The 26,711-nt window shown below is 39.5% G+C and overlaps 1 protein-coding gene across 1 annotated transcript; it reads left to right on the forward strand.

The window, feature by feature from the left end:
- Positions 1 to 2,110: 2,110 nt before the first annotated feature.
- On the forward strand, positions 2,111 to 20,955 carry LOC133664298 (wee1-like protein kinase 1-B). Its single transcript, XM_062068810.1, has 10 exons — positions 2,111 to 2,645; positions 5,566 to 5,765; positions 6,026 to 6,092; positions 6,169 to 6,338; positions 13,453 to 13,712; positions 13,790 to 13,861; positions 13,926 to 14,011; positions 14,092 to 14,262; positions 18,289 to 18,376; positions 20,326 to 20,955. Exons 1-10 carry the CDS (start codon positions 2,295 to 2,297, stop codon positions 20,346 to 20,348), a joined length of 1,488 nt encoding a protein of 495 aa, XP_061924794.1. The 5' UTR covers positions 2,111 to 2,294; the 3' UTR covers positions 20,349 to 20,955.
- Positions 20,956 to 26,711: the final 5,756 nt, after the last annotated feature.

A 26,711-nucleotide genomic window follows, 5' to 3' on the forward strand; every position in this document is an offset into this window, starting at 1 on the left:
GTTTACTTACTATGGTATATTATTTATTTATTCACTGTTCTGTTACAGAGAACAAGGAAATGGGATAAAATTGCTATGGTATGAAAAGGGGTAGGAATAAATGAGCTCAGATTCTTCCTACTCCTTTTTGGACGTGCTGTAATGAAACAACTGGAAATATGTGATGAATTATATTGTATGGTATGCATGTTCGAAATAAACTGAAACCGAACTGAACTGAACCCACTAGTGTGCCGTGAGATACAGCCTGGTGTGCCATGTGAGATTATCTAGTTTCACCTATTTGGGTTAAAGATATTTTTGCTAACCAGTAATTATAGTCTGCAAATGATGTGTTGTTGTTGAGGGTAACCGTGTAATACTCGTCCATATCAGTAGGTGGCAGCAGGTAGCTAATTGCTTTGTAGATGTCGGAAACAGCGGGAGGCAGAGTGCAGGTAAAAAGGTATCTAATGCTTAAACCAGGGGTGTCCAAAGTGCGGCCCGGTGGCCATTTGCGGCCCCCAGCTAATTGTTTACCGGCCCGCCACTCATTCTGGAAATGCTATTGCAAAAATAAAAATGAATGAGGTGAAATCTAACGAGAAAAAGTTGCAATGTTGACACAAAGCTGCCATGCACGCTGTTTTTTTTCTTTTGTCTTTCTTTATTTTTCTTTTTTTGCCATTGCTCCAAAAAAAAATAATGCCAAAAAATCCATGTTATAATTAATTATTTTCAAGGCTCCAATTACTTCAAATATTTCACTTTAAAATGTTTTACGTGGTAAATATTGCATATATTGTGTAGTTGCCGTATAAAAACATCAACGTTTTATTTGACAAAAGAGCATAAAACAAACAAAATTATAGTTCAAACGTAAAATCGACACATATATCTGAAGTTGATCTCCTAACTTAAGTGTTGAAAGTATATGAAAAACCTAATAAAAACGCATCACTTTATGAGTGGGGCACCGTTTGCATCCCAAATATATTTAGTGGAATTTTATTTATCTTTTCACTGTGATTACTCAAAAATATTAAATAATTAAAATCAATGCATTATTGATCTTTTAGGGCTCTAATTACTAAATACTGCATATTTCAGTTTTACTATAAAAAAAACAAAGTTGTTTTTGACATAAAAGCCATAAAAACTTTTTTTTTTATTACCTTATATCAACTTGAAGTTGATATAGAGATTTACTGTAGCGTTAAATAAAAAATAATAATTTGACTTATTTTTAACATTTTAATGACTGAGACCTTTTATGGTCCCCGGGACACCTAAAGGTAAAATAAATTTAAAAATCCATATATTTTGTTATGGTTTAAAAAGGAAAAATATCAAAATGGCCCCTACATGCTTTAATTTTTCCGTGTGCGGTCCTCAGTGGAAAACGTTTGGACACCCCTGGCTTTAACCAAAAATGAACAAAAGGTGAGTGCCCCTAAGAAAAGGCATTGAAGCTTAGGGAAGGCTATGCAGAACGAAACTAAAACTGAACTGCTACAAAATAAACTAAAACAGAATGCTGGACGACAGCAAATGCTTACTGTGGAGCAAAGACGGCGTCCACAAAGTACATCTGAACATGACATGACAATCAACAATGTCCCCACAAAAAAGGATTAAAAACAACTGGAATATTCTTGATTGCTAAAACAAAGTAGATGCCGGAAATATCGCTCGAAGGAAGATATGAAATTGCTACAGGAAAATAACAAAAAAGAGGAAAAAGCCACCAAAATAGGAGCGCAAGACAAGAACTAAAACACAACACACAGGAAAACAGAAACAAACAAAGAAAATAGTCAGGGAGTGATGTCACAAGTCATACATGTGACATGCTTGCTTATGGTTAAAAGTCAAATCCAACAATAGTGACAATTACTTTTTACTGTCAACTGAGTTTTGTTCTTTAATGATTTATGCTGGTGGTGTGCCTCCGGATTTTTTCAACGCAAAAAATGTGCCTTGGCTCAAAAAAGGTTGAAAAACACTAATCTAGCCGGTGAGCTTAATTTGAGGTGATGTATTTTGAGCCAATCACATGCCGACTCTTTGAAGCGCTTGCTTTCAAATCAACCAATCAGGGATGGAGTTGGTCACTTTGACCGCGTGCGGTTACTCGGGACCAATTTAAAATACTTCCTCAGTTTGAGGAACTGCTAGCTTGACTCAGACGCTTTGCGGCACTCGCTTTTCTGGATCGAATACCTTCGCTAATGTGGTAAAATTAACTAGTTTGTTTGGAAAAAGCAATACTGTTAGTGTTTTTGTTTGGGACGACGTTTTAAACGTGAGCTAGCATGTCGGGCTACAGCCAACATTGGACACATTCTCCCTCGCCCAAAGCTATCAAGGTCTGCGAGAAGCTGATTTTTACAACCAGCGATGGAGAAGATGAGCCCATCGACGACACCAACGAGTCTGGTTTCAAAGAGCAAGACTCTTTTGAAAAATATTCTAATGCCAGCAGTCTAATGCGCGCCAGCATGGACGAATCGGCAGAGCTTTGGGAAGAGGAGGGCTTCGGGAGCCCGTCCCATTTCTCCGGCGAGACCTCGGCTCTCTTCGCGGTCTGCGCCACCACGCCGAGAAAAGTCACCTCTCCGATCCCCACCTGCCCCGACAAACCTGCACGCAAAACACTGAAAAAGGTCAGTTGTCGCTGTCTAATAACCCACTTTTCCATTCCAGCACTGGTTTATTAACGTGGTCTGTTAAAAAGATTTTGAAGAACGCGCAAATAACATCTCTGTTTTCCTTGTAAGTACAGTTCAGTCGTGCCTTAACGGTTCAAAGACTGACCTCGTAACGGACAACGGAATACGGTGTCGAACTCAATTTCAATAGAGGGCCACTTGTTACAGTGAATATAAATGTAAAATGGGTTTTAATGATATTATTGCATATGCATTTCACTATATGTTTACACACAGTGTAAAAAGAGCTGTATATGTTATGGTAAAACAACAACTGATAGCTGCACTTGACCAGAAAACCTGTGTTTTTACAACATTGTGAATGGAAAAAACAGTACCACTGTTTTTAAAAGTAAAATGCTAGCAATATAGACATGTTTAATTTTCCTGAGGGAACTCTCCTTATGGAATCAATAAAATACTATCTGTGTTCCAAAAATATTTTTTACAGTGTATAATTTGATTGATAACCTCAAGTCCAGCAGAAATGTACTTATTTTTATTGTATTGAAAATGTTTGGAATGTATGATCATTTAAAGCGGTCATGTGATTTTCTTTTACATTTAAAACACTTACTTTGGTCCAAATTTGGCATAGATTTGCCCTTTAGTGGGCGGATCTAATTTGCATACCTCCAATTTGATTGTGGGTAGCACGTGGACCAGGGGTTATTGAGTGTGCCTCACAATAAGAAGGTCCTAGGTTCAATCCTGAGCTCGAGGTTACAGTAGGCCTTATTATGGTATTGTATTTATATGTATGAGGGCACATGTGTACCTTGTTTGAGTGTTAATAATTAAATTGTGATATTTAAGACATTTAATTTTGTTACAAAAAATGTTCTGTGCTCCAAAAAAATTCTGTGGTACTATTTTTTTTTCATTTAGTAGCATCGGTGCTACTAGTGAAAAAGCTAAGCGTACAGCACTGGTACTGACAAAAAAAGTTCAAACTATACACTTTTTTGTAATCGACATGGCAACAGCAACAGGATGAATGTTCACCCAGTCTGCCCCTCAACAAGAGGCTAGCTAAAAATGAGCTTACCCAGCAGGCACAAGACATAAATACAGCGTTGATTATACATACATGTCATTTAAAACTGACTTTGAAACAATATTGCAAAATAGTTGTATTTGTAAATTGAGACATAGTTGGATCCATGTTGTTGGTTGGGAAATGACCAAATTTCAATGGTTAAATAAACATCAAAACCCAACATTGATTAAAACTTGTCAAAAAGCATGTTTTTATAATGTTATGTTTGAGTTGCTCAACATCAGGACCTAATTTAACAATTTCTTAACGTTGTTTTAATGTCTTGTGCCTGCTGGGTATTGACTACAGCGCGGACTACAATGGCGTACGCGCGCAAGGCACTTTGGGTACAATCATACAATATATGGATAATCCGTTGACTGTTTTCTCAATTTGTGACGTCACTAATTGTGCACATTCCAAACAACTCGTTTGGCGGAAGAAGGAAGAACGGCAAGATTATTTTATAAATATCTCCGCAATGCCTCCACGGTTAAATACAAAAATTTTGGGACTTATGTAAATCCCAAATACGCAAAAGCAGGAACCAATAGGTAAGAAAAGTTGTTCTTGCATAATAGGCCCCCTTTAATTCTAATTGCATTATTACATATATAAGGTTGAAATATATACTGTATGCAATTGCATGCTGTACATGTTTTTCTGTCAAATTGAAAAGAACAAATACTTTTAGTTAAAAAGATGAAGTATTTTATTGCCATTGCTTCCAGGCTTTCGTGGGCCACCTAAAATGACGCGGCGTGCCCGACCGGCCCCCGGGCTTTGAGGTTGTCACCTGTCCAGTATGTAGCTTAGAACGGATGCTGTATTCTCCATTGATATAAAATGCCATCCATCCCTTTTAAGGATGGGAATTGATTACATTTTTTTGGTTCCGATTCCCCTTTCGATTATGCTTAACGATTCGTTTCTTAATCGGTTCTCTTGTCGATTCTTATTTAAATAAAAAGATACAAAAGTGTATTACCATCAATATTGTGCAGTAGATGTGAACTGGAGCTATTACTGCACGCCTCCAAACCAGTCAGAATATGTCTCCTCATGTTCATCTGAATGAGAAGGCCTTAATTTCAATTTTCCAGGTAATAGTGCTAACATTAAGGTGGTGTTAGTACCTGTAGTATTTACGACAGATAACTGCTGCTGCTTAGGATGAGATAAGCGCAGTTAAAAAACACAACATTCATTGCGTGCCGTGTTTTCAAATGTTTCGGCATTTTGCTCGCATGTCGTCCCCTTGATGAACTAGCCTCCTTGGAATTATTACAAATATCGCTGTTGCAATCTTTTTCTTGTAAAATGTCTGCTAAGTTTGGATTGCATATTCTGCCCTTTGCCGCCATGTTGCTCTCTGACGCTGGCTGACGTCATTACGCACGTTGCGTGATGATGTCAAGAACCGGTAACAGAATCGGTTGACAAAATGACAAACGATTCAAATGAATTAATACACTGGGAACCGGTTATGAATAAGAACCGTTGTTCCATCCTTTATCCCTTTTCTAGGCAAAGGTGGACTGGGACAATCATTCGTCCCTGGACTTTTTGGTCCAAATCGGCTCACTACAATCCATGTGCAAATATTGTACCAACACACCCCATTGATGTCCATGTATACAGTTACATAAACCCTCAAGACCGCTGTACTGAACAATATCCGCCCTCTGCATCAGAAAGTGCCTTTTTGTATTTTGCACCTATAATTGGCAGCCTGATAAACCACCCAAGCTTTGTAAAGTTTTTTTAAGTGAACATGTATGTAGGTTGTTCTTTGATTTTTGTGTCGCACTAAACCTCTATTGTATGTTTGCACAGAGCTTTGGGTCCAGCGCAAGGGGCTCACGCAGCGTGAGGTCCCTCTTCAAGGATGTGGAGCCTGCAGCAATGTCCAGCAGAGACAGCTTCACCAGAAGACAGTCCACACCCCTGGTCAACTTTAACCCCTTCACCCCTGACTCCATGCTCGTCAAGTCAGCCACGCAGCAGCTCAACAGGAAGCGAATGCACTGCAATATGTACATCATCTCTTTAACACTTGTTTATTTGTATAAAATGGATCCCCATTAGTTGCTACACAATAGTCAGTAATCTTCCTCTTCCTTGTTACATGTGGAGAAGTTAGTAACTTCAACAACATTAAACCTGTTAATTAGGCAGCACCTAAAACCTATTACCTATTACCATTACGCAGTTTGCTTTCACATCAACACCTCAACTTCCTGCCCCTTCCTGGACAGACAGATAATTACACACTTGACTATTGTCCTCCTCACAGCTCAAGTGGTGAAGATATACAGACAGGTGACGCTGAGGGAGACGAGGAAATCCTACCACCATCCAAGGTAACGTTTTTAATCTGTCATTGGGCATTGTCTTAACGCTCAGTGAGATACATTTAGCACATTCTCTTTCCCACAGAGGATTAGTATTAGTAACACGATGACCTCTCGCTACGACTCTGAGTTCTTGGAGCTGGAGAAGATTGGTTGCGGTCAGTTTGGTGCCGTGTTTAAGTGCGTGAACAGACTGGACGGCTGCATTTATGCCATCAAGCGCTCCAAGAAGCCTCTAGCCAGAGGAGTGGAAGAGTAAGTCCGCGAACACTTTGAATTATATATGATACATCTATGGGTCTGTACTAGGGTTGTCCCGATAACAATATTGTGGTACCGGAACCGGTACCAAAATGTATTTTGATACTTTTCTAAATTAAGGGGACCACAAAAAAAAGGCATTATTGGCTTTATTTTAACAAAAAATCTTATGGTACATTAAAGGCCTACTGAAATGATTTTTTTTTATTTAAACAGGGATAGCAGATCTATTCTATGTGTCATACTTGATCATTTCGCGATGTTGCCATATTTTTGCTGAAAGGATTTAGTAGAGAACAACGACGATAAAGATCGCAACTTTTGGTATCTGACAAAAAAAAGCTTTGCCCCTACCGGAAGTAGCGTGACGTAGTCAGTTGAACATTTCCGCAAAGTTCCCTATTTACAGTGATGGCGGCCAGAAGTGAGAGCGATTCGGACCGAGAAAGCGACGATTTCCCCATTAATTTGAGCGAGGATGAAAGATTTGTGGATGAGGAAAGTGCAAGTGAAGGACTAGTGGGGAGTGGAACCGATTTAGATAGGGAAGATGCTCTGAGAGGCGGGTGGGACCTGATATTCAGCTGGGAATGACTACAACAGTAAATAAACACAAGACATATATATACTCTATTAGCCACAACACAACCAGGCTTATATTTAATATGCCACAAATTAATCCCGCATAACAAACACCTACGTGTTGGTTATCCTAGCTCCTAGCTCCCGTCCATATAACTCGTCAATACAATTCAAACACCTGCACAACACACACAATCACTCAGCCCAAAGGACCGTTCACCTAACCCAAGGTTCATAAAGCTTATATATTTACCCAAAGTTACGTACGTGACACGCACGTATGGGCAAGCGATCAAATGTTTGGAAGCGCAGCTGCGTACTCACGGTACCGTGTCTGCGTCTGTGTATCCAAATCAAAGTAATCCTGGTAAGAGTCTGTGTTGTCCCAGTTCTCTACAGGCGTCTGTGTATCGAAGTCAAAGTCCTCCTGGTAAGAGTCTCTGTTGTCCGAGTTGTTCGATCTTGACTGCATCTTTCGGGAATGTAAACAATGAAACACCGGCTGTGTTGTGTTGCTGACTTCCCTCGCAAAATACTACGCTTCGCACCGACAACTTTCTTCTTTGCTTGCTCAGCTTCTTTCTCCATAATGCAATGAACAAATTGCAACAGATTCGCCAACACAGATGTCCAGAATCATATGGAATTTTGCGATGAAAACTGACGACTTTAAGCTGGCCGCGGTGCTGGACTAAAATGTCCTGTCTAACTCGTGACGTCACATCCGCAGCGTCATCATACCAAGACGTTTTCAGCAGATATTTCGCGGGAAATTTAAAATTGCACTTTAATAAACTAACCCAGCCGTATTGGCATGTGTTGCAATGTTAAGATTTCATCATTGATATATAAACTATCAGACTTTGTGGTCGGTAGTAGTGGGTTTCAGTAGGCCTTTAAACATGTTTCTTATTACAATCGAAGAACAATTTTGGCCTTAAATAAAATAGTGAACATACCAGACAATTTGTCTTTTAATAGTAAGTAAGCAAACAAAGACTCCTAATTTGTCTGCTGACGTATGCAGTAACATATTGTAATTTCTCATTCTATTATTTCGTCAAAATTATAAAGGACAAGCTGTAAAAATCGATTATTAATCCACTTGTACATTTAATGTTAATATCTGGTTATTTTCCGTTTTAACATGTTCTACCTACACTTCTGTTCAAATGTAATAATCACTGTTTGGATACTTTACATTAGTTTTGGATGATACCACAAATTTATGTATCGATCCGATACCAAGTAGTTACAGGATCATACATTCGTCATATTCAAAGTTCTCATGTGTCCAGGGACATATTTACCGAGTTTATAAACATTATATGATTTTTTTAAAAAGGAAAAAAGATTTTGTAACAATATAAAATATAGATGTAATCATAGTAGTATCGACTAGATGCGCTCCTGTACTTGGTATCATTACAGTGGATGTCAGATGTAGATCCACCCATGGCATTTGTTTACATTCAGGCACACTAGCTTTTGTTACTGGTGACGCCGGTGAGCTGTTGTATGCTACGGTGTGTAGTGAAGCATGTTTAGCTATTCCTCGTCTTGCAGGGATGATACTTGTAAGAAACTCACTTTATTCGTTGCCATGGAGGCGAGGATTAGTGATTTAAAAGTACCGGTAGCTAAAACACTGCCGACTGCGGTTGGATGTTTGCTGCTAGCGAGCTAGCCATGTCTTAAAGGCCTACTGAAATGATTTTTTTTTATTTAAACAGGGATAGCAGATCTATTCTATGTGTCATACTTGATCATTTCGCGATATTGCCATATTTTTGCTGAAAGGATTTAGTATAGAACAACGACGATAAAGATTGCAACTTTTGGTATCTGATTAAAAAAAAGGCTTGCACCTACCGGAAGTAGCGTGACGTAGTCAGTTGAACATATACGCAAAGTTCCCTATTGTTTACAATGATGGCCGCATGAAGTGAGAGAGATTCGGACCGAGAAAGCGACAATTTCCCCATTAATTTGAGCGAGGATGAAAGATTTGTGGATGAGTAAAGTGCAAGTGAAGGACTAGTGGGGAGTTGAAGCTATTCAGATAGGGAAGATGCTGTGAGAGCCGGGGGTGACCTGATATTCAGCTGGGAATGACTACAACAGTAAATAAACACAAGACATATATATACTCTATTAGCCACAACACAACCAGGCTTATATTTAATATGCCACAAATTAATCCTGCATAAAAACACCTGCGTGTTTGTTATGCTAGCTCCTAGCTCCTCTGCTAGCTCCATAGAACACGCCAATACAATTCAAACACCTGTTCAACACACACAATCACTCAGCCCAAAAGACCGTTTACCTAACCCAAGGTTCATAAAGCTTATATATTTTTAAAAAGTTACGTACGTGACGCGCACATACGGTCAAGTTATCGAATGTTTAGCAGCCGAGGCTGCATACTCACGGTACCTGATATTCAGCTGGGAATGACTACAACAGTAAATAAACACAAGACATATATATACTCTATTAGCCACAACACAACCAGGCTTATATTTAATATGCCACAAATTAATCCTGCATAATAACACCTGCGTGTTTGTTATGCTAGCTCCTAGCTCCTCTGCTAGCTCCTAGCTCCATAGAACACGCCAATACAATTCAAACACCTGATCAACACACACAATCACTCAGCCCAAAAGACCGTTCACCTAACCCAAGGTTCATAAAGCTTATATATTTTTAAAAAGTTACGTACGTGACGCGCACGTACGGTACGTGTTATGCTAGCTCCTAGCTCCTCTGCTAGCTCCTAGCTCCATAGAACACGCCAATACAATTCAAACACCTGATCAACACACACAATCACTCAGCCCAAAAGACCGTTCACCTAACCCAAGGTTCATAAAGCTTATATATTTTTAAAAAGTTACGTACGTGACGCGCACGTACGGTACGGTACGTGTTATGCTAGCTCCTAGCTCCTCTACTAGCTCCTAGCTCCATAGAACACGCCAATACAATTCAAACACATGATCAACACACACAATCACTCAGCCCAAAAGACCGTTCACCTAACCCAAGGTTCATAAAGCTTATATATTTTAAAAAAGTTACGTACATACGCAAAAAAAAGCCAAAGCTGCATACTCACAGTAGCACGTCTGCGTCTTTGTCATCCAAATCAAAGTAATCCTGGTAAGAGTCTGTGTTGTCCCAGTTCTCTACAGGCGTCTGTGTATCCAAGTCAAAAGTCCTCCTGGTTAGAGTCTCTGTTATCCGAGTTCTTCCATCTTGACTGCATCTTTCGGGAATGTAAACAAAGAAGCGCCGGCTGTGTACTGTTGTGGCTGACTACGTTCGAAAAATACGTCCATTTCGCACCGACAACTTTCTTCTTTGCTTGCTCGGCTTCCTTCTCCATAATGCAATGAACATGATTGAAACAGATTCACGAACACAGATGTCCAGAATACTGTGGAATTATGAAATGAAAACAGAGCTTTTTCGTATTGGCTTCAATGTGGAAGGCATACCCGTGTTCGCCGGTCTACGTCACGCGCATACGTCATCCTCAGAGGCGTTTCGAACCGGAAGTTTAGCGGCAAATTTAAAATGTCACTTTATAAGTTAACCCGGCCGTATTGGCATGTGTTATAATGTTAAGATTTCATCATTGATATATAAACTATCAGACTGCGTGGTCGGTAGTAGTGGGTTTCAGTAGGCCTTTAACGCACCTCTTCCTGAGGGCCTTACAGTGTTATAACTTCACCTTTATTGTCAGTTTTTAGGCCAAAATGCGTCCATTCTCCCCTTTCTGTCTACACACTGTGTCTGCTTGCAAGTGCGCTGCCCAACACACTCCTGCTCGTAAACCCAGCAATGTCGTGAAGGCGCGCCGTCATTCCCGTTAAAAATAAATTGGGGAGCCCATCCATCCATCCGCTTCTACCGCTTGTCCCTTTCGGGGTCGCGGGGCTTGCTAGAGCCTATTTGAGCTACATTCGGGCGGTATGCGCGGTACACCCTGGACAAGTAGCCACATCATCGCAGGGCCAACACAGACAGACAAAACCGGTAATTTTCAAACAGAGTATAGTACCGTTTTTGATTCATTAGTACTGCGATACTATACTAGTACCAGTATACCGTACAACCGTAGTCTTTTATATAGTGCTATCAAGCGATTAAAAAAAAAAGCGTGATTAATTATTTATAGGGATGCAACTGTATTGAAGTTTCAAAATGATCATGATAATGCAGTGGCATGTGACGGTATCAAACAAGAATGTGGTGTACTCCTGTCAGTGTAGTTTTTTTCTGGCACAATGGACTGGGCCAGGCCAAGAAGTTAACCACATTTCCCAGGATCCCCTGCGCAATGCGGGTAAACAGAGTGGAAAACTATCGTAAACCTCCTGTGAAGTTTAAATCAGAAGTAAAGGAATACGAGTATTAGGACAAACCAGTTGATGAACCATAACCCGGAAAATGAAATTGATGAAACAAAGAATTTTATTGACTTTTTAAAAAGTTGTATTGTCTGTTATGCTCTGGAGAATCAGTATTCTCCAAACCAATAAAAAAAATGCCCCTACAGAGTACACCAATTCTCATGAAGTTGAAAGACACTAAACTAAACGTTGTTTCCAGTTCTTACACTAGATGTTTATATTGTCAGTTTAAAGACACGCGTCTGAAAGTTTTTTTGTTTTATATTTTTGCTTGTTACTCAAAACACTGAATGTTCCTACACCATTCTGTAGAGAAAGATATATAACTGTGACTTTATAAAGTAATTTATTGTTTTTTGAACAGAAGCTGCATGTTTTATGTGCTAAAATAAAACACCAGGTCCATATAAAGTGCTCAGGTTAACATATAAAAAAAACAGTCAAATCTTTTCGGAGCATTAAGTATCGAACTTGCGGCCTACATATGTATGAAATAGAATTTCCCCCCAAATTTAGTAGGTGTGACTTATATTTGGGTATGCGCTATCCGGAAATTACAGTATGCCAATGTGCAACATTAACTCATGTTTTAAACCTTATTTAATGACAGAATATGAAGTAATTAAATTACCAGTTAGTTTTGTCCTTTGTGCTTCTTATGACACCCACATGCGATTAAAACAATATTCTCCTTGTAAGTGTGCTTTGATTTTACATATACTGTACCCATCATTGTAAGAGTAATTAGTAACTGGGTCGATAATCAATTAAACAATAAGTTCAAATGAACTGTCATCGATAATTGCCATGTCCGTGTGGTTGTTTACTTGGTCTTTCGCTTTCAAACAGGGTGCAAGAGGTTTCACTCTGTGCATCGCTCTCAGCACCCGCAAGCGATGTGCACCAATAGTGCAATAAATGGATTGAATCATTTTGTCATTCCTCAACAATCTTTGTTTTTGGACAGGAAGTCACTCTAATTAAGCCCTGCCTCTTTCCACATGGTGTCAACCTTACTATGGGCTGCGAGCTTCCAACAGTGACAGAGCCCCGCTAGTCACAACTCGCTAGTGAGAAGCTCAGCAAGGAAACAAACATTAGGAGGAAAAAATATGAATACAAAGCCAAATGTCCTGGGACCTCAAGTAAAAAGAGCGACATGGACTTACGACCAAATCCAGAAAACGACATACACAAGTAAAAATTCAAATGTATTAAAGTGTTCGCACGCATAAATTCAAGCACATTTCTTTTTTGCATCGCAATTAACTTAAAATCTGCCGCAGACGTGTCAAATCATATTGAAAGTACCCATGTGCTGCTTGAGCTTTGCTTGAGCTTGGCACGGTTTGTAGGGGGTGCTTCTCTCGTGTTTGGAGCAAACGGTAGAGCAATTGTGAGCCTGACTTCAAAGTGTCTCAGAGAACTGAACACAGGCTTAAATTATAAAAAAAACTAATCATCCGGCCAGGAAGAAGGTAAAGAAGAAGGTAGATGTACATGGGCAAAACTGACTTGGGAAAATTATTCATGTAGCCCGTTTGAAAAGATAGTCACTACAATGATATCTTAGACTCTAGAAGAGGTGGGTGACTGAATAATTGTTGTAACTTATAACAAAATGTGTTTATACAGTCGCCTGCCCCTAGCTTTCAGGGGTTACAGAAAACCAACACTTCACCTCCATCCTGATGGAGCTTAAGAGGTGCTGCAACGAGGAATGGTCGAAACTGCCCAATGATAGGTGTGCCAAGCTTGTGGCATTATATACAAAAAGGCTGTAATTGCTGCCTAAGGTGCATCAACAAACTATTGAGCAAATGCTGTGAATACTTACGTGCATGTGATTTTTTCTATTTTTAATACATTTGTGAATTAAAAACCTTTTCACTTTGTCTTAATTGGGTATTGTCTGTAGAATTTGTTTTATCGACAAAAAAGGAATTTATTCCATTTTGGAATAAAGTTTTTACATAACAAAATGTTGAAAAAGTAATCATAGTTAGTGTAAGTAAACATAGTCAGGTTATATAAAAACTTAACTTTAAAACAACATAGCGGTGTTTCTTTTCCATTTATGTAATGTACTTCCTCCACAGGCAGGACGCCCTGCGTGAGGTGTATGCCCACGCCGTGCTGGGCCACAACTCCCACGTGGTGCGCTACTACTCTGCTTGGACTGAGGACGACCACATGCTCATCCAGAATGAGTATTGCAATGGCGGCACGCTGTCCGACGCCATTGCCCAACACATCTCTAGCCTGACAGAGGTCGAACTCAAGGACCTCTTGCTGCAGGTCGCCAACGGCCTTAAGTATATCCACTCCATGTCACTGGTGCACATGGACATCAAGCCAAGTGAGGCTCTTACTGTGAAAGTAGTTTGACAGCAAGTGTGTCATTGTAAAACTAACAACGTTGTTTTGGTTGCTCAGGCAACATCTTCATCTGTTGCCAGTCTGTCAGGTGCTACGACAATCTGAACACCAGCGTGATCTACAAGATAGGTTTGTAAATGTATTTTTACCACTTTATTACAAACACTTGGCTATCACATATTTCATCTTACAGGGGATCTGGGTCATGTGACACGGACCAACAGCCCTACGGCGGAGGAAGGCGACAGTCGATATTTGGCCAACGAAATTCTCCAAAATGTTTGCTGTCTTTTTGTAAACAGATCCTCTCTCCGACGTGCGCTTCACATACTCACTATAATGTATGTTGTCTCCCTCAGGATTACACTGACCTGGCCAAGGCAGACATCTTTTCCCTCGCTCTCACTGTCATCAGCGCCTCAGGGGCAAAGCCTCTTCCCACCAATGGAGATATGTGGCATGAAATCCGCCGTGGCAAACTGCCCACCATCCCCAAAATGCTCTCGCCAGAGTTTGTCAGCCTGCTTCAGGTAAACTTTTATGACATTTGGCCTCTTGGTGTGTGGGCACCAACCATCTTAGCTTGTTAGCCTGTTAGCATGTGCGGTTAAGATGTCAAGCACATTGAGAAAGTCATGCTGACAGGATTTTTACAAGAATCACGACTGGCTTCTTTTTGGGTACAATAAGAACAAAATACAAAACATAAAACTGCTCAGATTTTGTGTAAACAGCTTTCATGATTTTTAACATAAGATGAGGATTAAAGGCCTACTGAAACCCACTACCACCGACCACGCAGTCTGATAGTTTATATATCAATGATGAAATCTTAACATTGCAACACATGCCAATACGGCCGGGTTAACTTATAAAGTGCAATTTTAAATTTCCCGGCAAACTTCCGGCTGAAAACGTTTCGATATGATGACGTTTGCGCGTGACGTCAACAGTGGAAGCGGAAGTATTCGGAGCCCATTGAATCCAATACAAAAAGCTCTGTTTTCATTTCAAAATTCCACAGTATTCTGGACATTTGTGTTGGTGAATCTTTTGCAATTTGTGATTTAATGAACAATGGAGACTGCAAAGAAGAAAGTTGTAGGTGGGATCGGTGTATTAGCGGCTGGCTGTAGCAACACAACCAGGAGGACTTACTTGGATAGCAGACGCGCTAGCCGACGCTAGCCGCCGACCGCACGGATGATCAGGTGAAGTCCTTCGTCCTTCTGACGATCGCTGGAACGCAGGTGAGCACAGGTGTTGATGAGCAGATGAGGGCTGGCTGGCGTAGGTGGAGCGCTAATGTTTTTATCATAGCTCTGTGAGGTCCCGTTGCTAAGTTAGCTTCAATGGCGTCGTTAGCAACAGCATTGTTAATCTTCGCCAAGCTGGAAAGCATTAACCGTGTAGTTACATGTCCAGAGTTTGGTAGTATTGTTGATCTTCTGGCTATCCTTCCAGTCAGGGACTTATTTGTTTTGTTTCTATATGCAGTAAAGCCTGATGCTATCACGTTAGCTCAGTAGCTAAAGTGCGTCACCGATGTATTGTCGTGGAGATAAAAGTCACTGTGAATGTCCATTTCGCGTTCTCGATTCTCATTTTCAAGAGGATATAGTATCCGAGATGGTTTAAAATACAAATCCGTGATCCACAATAGAAAAAGGAGAGAGTGTGGAATCCAATGAGCCAGCTTGTACCTAAGTTACGGTCAGAGCGAAAAAAGATACGTTCTGCACTGTACGCTAGTCCTTCACTTTCACGTTCCTCATCCACGAATCTTTCATCCTCGCTCAAATTAATGGGGTAATCGTCGCTTTCTCGGTCCGAATGTCTCTCGCTGCTGGTGTAAACAATAGGAAAATATGAGCAGTCCTTCCCCCGGTGTCGTCACGCTACTTCCGGTAGGGGCAAGGTTTTTTTTATCAGAGACCAAAAGTTGCGAACTTTATCGTCGTTGTTCTATACTAAATCCTTTCAGCAAAAATATGGCAATATCGCAAAATGATCAAGTATGACACATAGAATGGATCTGCTATCCCCGTTTAAATGAAAAAATCATTTCAGTAGGCCTTTAAGATCCTAAGGTATATCTTATAAAGGTAATAAGGAGTTAATCTAGTACAATTGCTACTATTTCTTGTAATAGTCCCACTCTTTTCATAAGATTAAAGATGTATTCTTGTAAAACTAGAATTGGATTCCTTGTAAATTGCTAACTTTTATTGTTAAATGACTATTATAATGCCAAAATGTTATGACTTTCATTTTGTGAAATTTCAATAATTTATTGAAAATTCAGTTTTTTTTGTAATTTATTTTGTTTTTGTCATAAAATTGCAGCGTTTGCTCAAGAAAATTCCCATATTTTCCAAATTATAAAACGCACTGGTATATAAGCAGCACCAACCATATTTTTTCAGAAAAAAGATTCCCCCCATATATTAACCACACTGGACTACAAGCCAGAGATATAGGCGTTGTGAAAGGATTATTTACACATTAAGATTTAGTAAATGTTTATTGACATACTTCAATTGTTTCCAAACTATGTCTGTAACACGGCTAGGTGCGGAAGCTAGCTCTTCAATCAGCTAAACAGACTCCATAAGTCCACGGTGACATTTTGGTGAATTTATGAACTGGTGCAAAACAAACAATGCCATTGTAAGTTAATAATGCTAACACAGACACTTGTAAACATGTTAGCATATTGGCTAATGCTAACGACGCCAGCTCGATTACATTATGATAGCACGTACAAATATACATGAAAACACTCCGACAGACATCACACATTGGACGGTTTAATATGTATGAATTGTTTTAGTTATATTGTAAAACTTGCAAACATTGCTTGGAGTGATGAACGAAGAATCCATACATGTGAAAACGCAAGGACAACGAAGAGACAGAACGATACTTAAAAGCGCGAAACAGAAGGAGAGACTGTGAATGTTCACCTCGCAGCACCTGCAGTGAGAGAACTCATCCAAAAGAGGGCACAATAACACACCTTTAAAAGTACCAGTATAGTAGAAAAAACAAGTTGATTTTATATGCTTATTTGTGTTTCATTGTATCCATTAAACCATATCCAATTGTGTGTACGATCCGCTAAGTATGTGAAAACACAGTTTTACAAAATACAACAATTCAGGCAGCCATTTTGAATATTCAGCTCCTAAAATTTTCAGAGATTGACGTCATGATAGTAACGCTTCTGCACTCTGAGCATGTCATCAGATCAGTCATCAGGGAAAAACGCAAACATTTGACAGAGATGTGGTGTTTATCATTCACAATCCCTATGTAAGACAACATGTATGCTTGGCTTTTTTGAGGCATTCGATACTGTAAATAAAAAGCTTAACAATTTAGTCAATAGATCAAGGGTCCTCTGTTGCGCTCATTATACTCTCTTCAAAAACATCCAGAAAGTGCTAACAATATTCTATTTACATGTCATGACTTGCAAATTAACCAAATATGAGTGATATTGTTACTATAAGCGCAAACGCAGACAATTTTTTTAGCCGTGCATTGACAGCAGTGAGCTAATGCTAGTTTATGCAGCTATTGTTGACACACTATAAACCAGCGGCTGCTTCTGCTTCGTTTCAAACTTGCTAAAAGTAAATTCTAGATTAAAAATCATGCATCTCTCACCTGATAGTAGACAAATGTGGCCATGGTACGAGCGGCTGGTCGACCTGTACATCCCTGCGGGAAGGCAAAAAAAACGCTTTCTGCAGTAACTTTTGTTTAACCCTTCGTGAGGATTATGATTGATTCTTCATTCAAACAGAAATATGTGAGCGTCCCGTCGGTCGCAATCCCAGCGAGAGCAGAAATATTACAGAAAGTTTTTCTTTAATTTTGGTTTAATATAATTAGTTTGTATGTTTAGCGCCTAGCAATGCTGCGGACGCTAATTGTACAATGAAACTGCATCCATCACTCAGCTTCTAAAACTTATTAGTCATCCTATTTGTGTTCGGGCTCAAAAATATATGGTCCTGTATCATAATTTTTTCCAAACTAATCATTGTTGGCTTTCACAAAGTGTGCTTGATTAGCATTGTTGTTTGGGGGGGAAGGGCTCTGTGGTTCCTCACGCAACATCACACGATCACGTGACTGGCTTCCTCATTCTCTCTCAAAATGGCTCGGAAAATCTCTGTGAGATTGATACTATTTTGATCATATCAATTTATTTGCAAACTTTGGAAGTCTTTTGACATATAATAGCTTCAATATAGATGCAACTTGTTTTTCCACTCAACTGGTACTTTAAGTGTCTGTTGATAACTATTTGTTCAATTATAGCCGTTGGCGAAGAAAAATCCATACATTAGCCTCACCATTTTATAAGCCACAGGGTGCAAAGCGTTGGAAGAAAGTAGCGGCTTATTGTCTGGAATTTACGTACTTCTTGTCATGTTGCAATATTTTCTTGTAAAATGATTACACTTTCTTGTAGAATGCCAACTTCTTATCATATTCCATTTGTGATGTTCTCACTGAGACCAAGTGTATTTTTCATGTCGCAGCTTATGATCAACCCTATCCCGGCCAGACGACCTTCCAGCTGTGACCTCACTTGTCACCCGATGCTCCTGATGGCTGCCGAAGTGAGAGGTATTTTTGAATTTTTTGTCAATCTATATAAATGGCTAGAAAAACTCAGGTCTTATTAAATATTTGAGTACTCAAATAACATCAGATTACCAAGATGAAAGGGTTATCGCTGCTGCTGCAGAAATGAGAAGAGGAAGAAAGAGAGACAAAAAACTTCAAATCTTATATGATTTCAAGAAGGAGGGAGGGGTCGGGAAAAATGTCCCATCCTGGGAGGGGAAATGAGGAATGAGCAAAACACATCTTATCTAATTTGTGATATTAGCGAAAACAAGAGTGTTTTGGTTACACATTGGGGAAGGCCGTTAACATTAGAGATGTCCGATAATGGCTTTTCCAAAATAAGAGAACAACTTCAACTCAAGTTATGGAAAAAAGTGCCAACATGGCACTGCCATATTTATTATTTAAGTCACAAAGTACATTATTTTTTTTAACATGCCTCAAAACAGCAGCTTGGAATTTTGGACATGCTCTCCCTGAGAGAGCTTTAGGAGGTTGAGGTGAGCAGGGTTAGGGGGGGCGGGGTTGAGGAGGGGGGGTAGGGGATAGCGAGGGGTGTATATTGTAGCGTCCCGAAAGAGTTAGTGCTGCAAGGGGTTCTGGGTATTTGTTCTGTTGTGTTTATGTTGTGTTACGGTGCGGATGTTCTCCCGAAATGTGTTTGTCATTCTTGTTTGGTGTGGGTTCACAGTGTGGCGCATATTTGTAACAGTGTTAAAGTTGTTTATACGGCTACCTTCAGTGTGACCTGTATGGCTGTTGACTAAGTATGCCTTGCATTAATTTGAGAGTGTGTCAAAAGCCGTAGATATTATGTGACTGGGCCGACACGCAAAGGCAGTACCTTCAAGGTTTATTGACGCTCTGGAGTTCTCCCTACGTCCGTGTACACAGCTGCGTTTTAAAAAGACATACATTTTACTTTTAAAACCATCCATCCAGCCATTTTCTACTGCTTGTCCCTTTTTTGGGATCGCGGGGGGTGCGGGAGCCTATCTCAGCTGCATTCGGGCGGAAGGCGGGGTGGGGTACACCCTGGACAAGTTGTCACCTCATCACAGGGCCAACACAGATAGACAGACAACATTCACACACTAGAGCCAATATAGTGTTGCCAATCAACCTATCCCCAGGTGCTTGTTTTTGGCGGTGGGAGGAAGCTGGAGTACCCGGAGGGAACCCACGCAGTCACGGGGAGAACATGCAAACTCCACACAGAAAGATCCCGAGCCCTGGATTGAACCCAGGACTACTCAGGACCTTCGTATTGTGAGGCACATGCACTAACCCCTGTATCACCGTGCTGCCTACATTTTGAAACCGATACCGATAATTTAGAAACCGATACCGATAATTTCGGATATTACATTTTAAAGGAGGACATCCCTAGTTAACATCAACCAAAAAAATTAAAGAAACCTTTTGTGGAGGATAACATTTGACTGAAAAGACAAATACAATATAATTTAGTGATCAACCACATCTCAGCAGTTTTTGTCTTATTCAGTTGGGGGTTTGGAGACATCCCGAATGGGCTCCAGAAATGCATAGGCCATAAAAGTATCTTAGGACATAAAACAGACAAAGCCTCACACACAAACTCTTTACTCAAATTGTGGTTTTAGACAAGAGATTACTGTAATATTAATGTTGCCATTACAGCGCCGACCAGCTCTGGGTCGAGCTTGACACCGTCAAGTTCAAGAATGCTCTTTTGCAGAAGTAAGCTTAGGTTTTTGCTCATGCAAGGAAATTATCTTGCCACACATTCTCATGAATACCTATTTTCAGATGTCCATTATTTGGTTTCACTAAGGGGTTTTACAGCTTATCTTCCGAGCCCAAACTGTTCAAAATATCACTTGGTTTTCATGAATACTTTGAAGGACCTTCTGCACCAGGCTCAAGTGCCCACTGATGAACTCTGCTCCTTTCTTTGTTGTCAGCAAGCTTCAGAAGGCTGAGCTGAATAAAATCCCTGCCGAGGACAGCAGCAGCACGCAGAGCTGCGCCACCATAACCTGTGGACACATTGAGAATATGAGCCGCTGCATCAATCTGGTTTACTGGTAAATGGATTTTAATTATTTTAGATTGAGTTTAAAAGTGATACTGTGTAATCATTTTTATTTATATGCAGTGTTATTTTGTACATGTCTATAATGTGAGGTTATTTTATAAATGTATTTATTGTAAGTCGAATTTACTGATTTACCTCAGTTTGTTTGTTTTTTCGTCTATTTTTGCAGTACTTTTTGTTGGTTACTGTTTTGTATGTGCTCCAGAAAGGCATAATTGAAAAAAATAACATTCATTATATTAGTAAATATTTTTGTTGTTTGCATTTGCAAAGAAAAGTATAAGTTTTATTTTTCTAGTCTATTTTTGCAGTGCTTTTTGTTGCTCACATTTGCAAAGAAACCAATTATTTTGATTAATGGATACTGCGCCATGCTTTCTTTTACTCTGAGATGTTTCCTCTGTTTCCCCAACGTCGATGTTGTAAATGGTTTGCAGAAAAGTCAAAAAGTTGGTCAGGGCTGAACTGTATGATGGAGAAAGACAAAATGAGCATTAAAGAGTTTGTGTATTGAACCTATGGCCTTACATGTGTGTCAATCACGATGAAAGTGTGGATGTTATTTTTTCAGGGTCCTGGCTGCTTTTGGTGATAAAGTGATTTTAGATCAAAAAATTAGTTATTTTCAAAGAAAGATTCATGTACATACTAGAGATGTCCGATAATATCGGCCTGCCGATATTATTGGCCGATAAATGCTTTAAAATGTAATATCGGAAATGATCGGTATCGGTTTTTTTTATTATCGTAATCGTGTTTTTTTTATTAAATCAACATAAAAAAAACACAAGATACACTTACAATTAGTGCACCAACCCAAAAAACCTCCCTCCCCCATTTACTACACTCATTCACACAAAAGGGTTGTTTCTTTCTGTTATTAATATTCTGGTTCCTACATTATATATCAATACAGTCTGCAAGGGATACAGTCCGTAAGCACACATGATTGTGCGTGCTGCTGGTCCACTAATAGTACTAACCTTTAACAGTTAATTTTACTCATTTTCATAAATTACTAGTTTCTATGTAAATGTTTTTATATTACTTTACTTTCTTTTTTATTCAAGAAAATGTTTTTAATTCATTTATCTTATTTTATTAATAAATTAAAAAAATACTTTATCTTCACAATACCTGGTTGTCCATCCATCCATTTTCTATCGCTTATTCCCTTCGGGGTGGCAGGGGGCGCTGGAGCCTATCTCAGCTGCATTCGGGCGGAAGGCGGGGTACACCCTGGACAAGTCGCCACCTCATCACAGGGCCAACACAGATAGACAGACAACACTCACATTCACACACTAGGGACAATGTAAACTCCACACAGAAAGATCCCGAGCCCGGGTTTGAACTCAGGACTTCTCAGGACCTTCGTATTGTGAGGCACATGTAATAACCCCTGTGCCACCGTGCTGCCCCTTGGTTGTCCAAATTAGGCATAATAATGTGTTAATTCCACAACTGTATATATCGATAATTAAGAGTTGGACAATATCGGATATCGGCAAAAAGCCATTATGGGACATCCCTAGTACATACCTTAATTGTTTCCAAGCAGTGTCTGTAACATGACAGTGAAACGACTGATCAAACAACAAGTCATTGTCATGGACCCACTAGATGCGTCAGCTAAACCGACTCAATAACTCCACGATTTACGAAACTGAAACTATACAAATAGAATGCCATTGTAAGTTAATAATACGATCACAGACACTTGCAAACAGATTAGCATGTCAGTTAAAGCTAATGACTCTAGCTTGATTACCTGTAGATAACACGTAGACATTATATATTTATATGTATGTATATATATATATATATATATACATAGTGTGTTTGTATTGTGCCAACAATACAAAATACAAACAATGTTTATAGTGATGAACACATTTGAGAACTGAAGTTACCAAGAATCGAACCCACATCTTATAGAGTAAAAGGCAGATGCGTGAGCCATTGTGCTACCAAAGTCCTGATGATGAGACCAATTACCGTATTATCCAGACCATAGGGCGCACCGGAATATAAAGCGCACTGCCGATGAACGGTCTATGTTTGATCTTTTTTCATATATTAGGCGTACCGGATTAAAGGGCACATTAAAGGAGTCAGAATATTATAATTATTTTCTAAATTGAAAACCGTTTCTTGTGGTCTACATAACATGTAATGGTGGTTCTTTGGTCAAAATGTTGCATAGATTATGTTTTACAGATCATCTTCAAGCCGCTTTCTGACAGTCGCTTCCAGATGCGCCGTTTTGTGGGCGGTCTTATTTACATGGCTCACCTTCGACAGCATCTTCTCCCCGTCATCTTTGTTGTAGCGGTGTAGCGTGCAAGGATGGGAGTGGAAGAAGTGTCAAAAGATGGAGCTAACTGTTTTAATGTCATTCAGACTTTACATAAATCAATAACGGAGCAGCATCTTCTCATCCGGAAACAACAACACCGGAAATGTGTCCCGTGAAAAACCGTCCGACCTGGAACTCTAATAACAAAAGCCCCTTGGGTGAATAATGTAAACTCACTACACCGGTATGTTTTAGCGCTTTCATGGCGAGTTTACTGACAGATATAAGTAAGAACTTTACACTACTTTATATTAGAAATGGCAACAGTGGAGGATGGATGTCCCATAACAAGAAGATAGTGAAAAAGAAGAAGCTTATCGACTACGGCGTCGTCGCGGACACACGCAATTTTTCAGGACTTAAACAGATCCCAAATACAGATCAGCAGGTACCAGAAGGTAAGAAAAGTTGCTTTTGTATAATATTGCGAAACAAAACGCCAGATAATATATCTTACCTTATACACACACCATAATAATACTCGCATGTTTAATGCGCCGACAATCCTTCAAGCGGTGCGGCTTCATAGCTTACCAAAGTGGTACTAAAACATTTTGATAGATTTTTGAGCGCAGTGTGTAATGTTCTATATTTTCAATGGAACATTTAAAATGTTGGTGCCATCATAGTGCTGTCTACACATATAGCTTATGTTTTACTGCTATCTACTGGTCACACTTATCATTACACCTTTAACCAAATAAAATAGCTTCAAGGTGGGTAAGCTCAACCAAACGTATTCCTTACAGTAGGCGCACCGGGTTATAAGGCGCTCTGTCAAGTTTTGAGGAACAAAAGTTTTTAAGTGCGCCTTATAGTCCGGAAAATACGGTAATAATAATGTTTCTAGTCATGCTGGATAGATTTTGTGGTGTGTTTTGGAATTATCTTTTAGGTTCAAAAGGTTTATTGTAGTACACCAATAGAAACTCAATGGATACTGCTTGGGAATTAAAAGGGAACAGGACACATTTTGGAATTTTTCCTATCATTCACAAACCCTATCCCAGCATTCACAAGACATTGATACAACGTTGATTATACATACATGCCCTTTAAAACTGACTTTGAGACAACTTTGCAAAATAGTTGTGTTTTTAAATTTAGACAATGTTATGTCCAACGTTGGATCCACGTTGTTGGTTGAGAAATGGCCTAATTTCTACGGTCAAATCAACGTCACAACCTGACATCATACTTGCCAACCTTGAGACCTCCAAATTCGGAGGAGTATATTTAGATAGAATTCACTTAAATTCAAGTATTTCTTGTATATAGATATAATTAAAATAAATACTTGACTTGCAGTGAATTCTAGCTATATATAAATATGTATTTTATTGTATATATATATATATATAAATATAAATAAAATAAATACTTGAATTTCAGTGTTCATTTATTTACACACATAACACTCCTCTCTACTCATTGTTGTATTTGAAAGTGCAATGCTTTGCAGCCAGTAGCACAGCCTTTGAAGGAGCGTAGGTATGGGCAGCGTAATGTTCTGGGTTGGAGTCAATAACCAGGCGAGGTGATGAAGTTACGTCTCTTTACTTCATACTTCAGAACCGACTCCCACACTTGCCGTCAGGGTGCGCAATACAACGTAAACCGTTGGCCAACCAAAAAGTTTTTTGGTTGGCCAACCAAAAAGTTTTTTTAAAGAGCGGGCGTGACGACAAGCTGTCCTCACTCAGGTTCGCACGGACCTGGAGGGGGCGTGCTTTAAGTCCGGCTGAAAATCGGGAGAAATTCGGGAGAATGGTTGTCCCGGGAGATTTTCGGGAGAGGCACTGAAATTCGGGAGTCTCCCGGAAAATTCGGGAAGGTTGGCAAGTATGCCTGACATTGAAATAACGTCGTCAAATAGTATGTTTTTTCAACTTTGTATTTGTGTTGTAGAATATTGGTTGAGAAATGACCAAATTTCAATGGTCAAATTAACGTCAGAACCCAATATTGATTCAACTTCGTCAAAAACATGTTGTTTCGACGTTACGTTTGAGTTGCTCAACGTCAGGACCTACGTTGTTTTAATGTCTTGTGCCTGTTATAGGATATAAGTTTGTGTTTCTTATTTTATACATTGTTACTCGTAAAATACGGCCGGTACGAGGTGGCTAACAATGCAGCTAATGGGAGTACACTATTCCATCCATAAAGCCCTCCAAAAAACATCCAAAACGCCAACAATTACGTTTACATCTTGTGACTTGAATATTAACCACGTTTTAGCAAAATGTATATTACCGTAATTTCCGGACTATAAGCCGCACCAGCTAAATTTAGGGGAAAATACAGATTGCTCCATATATAAGCCGCACCCGACTATAAGCCGCAGGGTTTTGATGTGTAATTACCGTAGTATATAGGGGTTCCTGCTACCACGGAGGGGATTGTCGGGACAGAGATGACTGTTTGGGAACGCAAAGCGTCCCATTTATTAACAATAAATCTTTCAATCATTCAATCAAACTTTCACATCTTTGACATGGCAAACAGCATTCGTGCAGAGTACAAATAATACAACGGTGCAAAGTAATACAAAGTGCTGTATGAAAAGTCAGTCTTTAATCATTGTGTCATCGTCTTCCTCCTGCGTACTAAAACCACCGAAATCCTCTTCGTCGATGTCGGAGAAGAACAGGCCGTAAATAAGCCGCACCCTTGTATAAGCCGCAGGGACCAGAACGAGGGGAAAAAGTAGCGGCTTATAGTCCGGAAATTACGGTATATGACTCTCGCCTGGATAGTATAAGGATGTGGACATAAACCAAGATGTTGGTCAGCTTTAATATTAAACTTAATTCTGGAGATGGCAAGAAAGACATGAAAAGACTCTTCTTTGCGGCACATTTTTTGAGGATCATGAGTAATCATCCATCTAAACAGTAAAATATAAACATCCCATCAGTCGGCATCCTAGTGAGATCAGACTTGACCTGATTGTTTTACTATGTTCAAAGTTTGTATGTTGATGTCTGCTGCCGTTTATTTACGTTTTTATATGGAAAAAAAAATCTCGCAATATGCATTTTCTCGCACATGGTTCATTCCAGACGCAACATCACAACACCCGCCTCCCACAGCGCACCTTTGGTTTGCTAAAAATAAGTTATGTTGCCAAGATGGGGCTTTAATGTAGCCTAGAATAGGAAGTGCATACTATATTTGCGTGCTGTATGTCAACAACATGATGAAACGCCACCGGTTGGACCACATGACGCCATGAAAGTGGTGGTAAATGAGTGTGTCCATGGTGACAGCTGAAAGTCCTGATTTAAATAGGGTGGGCTGCATCACTTTTGCCTTGTCTTAGAATAGTGATTCTCAAACTGTGCTACGCGGGCTCCATCTAGCGGTACGCCAAAGAATCCCTTACCGTATTTTTCGGACTATAAGTCGCAGTTTTTTTCATAGTTTGGCCGGGGGTGCGACTTATGTGTGAAATTATTAACACATTACCGTAAAATATCAAATAATATTATTTAGATCATTCACGTAAGAGACTAGACGTATAAGATTTCATGGGATTTAGCGATTAGGAGTGACAGATTGTTTGGTAAACGTATAGCATGTTCTATATGTTATAGTTATTTGAATGACTCTTACCAGAATATGTTACGTTAACATACCAGGCACGTTCTCAGTTGGTTATTTATGCGTCATATAACGTACACTTATTCAGCCTGTTGTTCACTATTCTTTATTTATTTTAAATTGCCTTTCAAATGTCTATTCTTGGTGTTGGGTTTTATCAAATACATTTCCTCAAAAAATGCGACTTATATATGTTTTTTTCTTTCTTTATTGTGCATTTTCGGCCGGTGCGACTTATACTCCGAAAAATACGGTAATTAAATATTCACACACAATGTTACTGTTCA

Source organism: Entelurus aequoreus, linkage group LG02 (genome assembly GCF_033978785.1).
Source record: "Entelurus aequoreus isolate RoL-2023_Sb linkage group LG02, RoL_Eaeq_v1.1, whole genome shotgun sequence".
NCBI lineage: Eukaryota > Metazoa > Chordata > Actinopteri > Syngnathiformes > Syngnathidae > Entelurus > Entelurus aequoreus.

Coding starts and splice junctions, on each gene's coding strand:
- LOC133664298 (XM_062068810.1), top strand. CDS start 2,295: ATGTCGGGCTACAGCCAACATTGGACACATTCTCCCTCGCCCAAAGCT. Junction 6,093..6,168: donor AAATCCTACCACCATCCAAG/GTAACGTTTTTA, acceptor TCTTTCCCACAG/AGGATTAGTATTAGTAACAC. Junction 13,713..13,789: donor GCACATGGACATCAAGCCAA/GTGAGGCTCTTA, acceptor TTGGTTGCTCAG/GCAACATCTTCATCTGTTGC.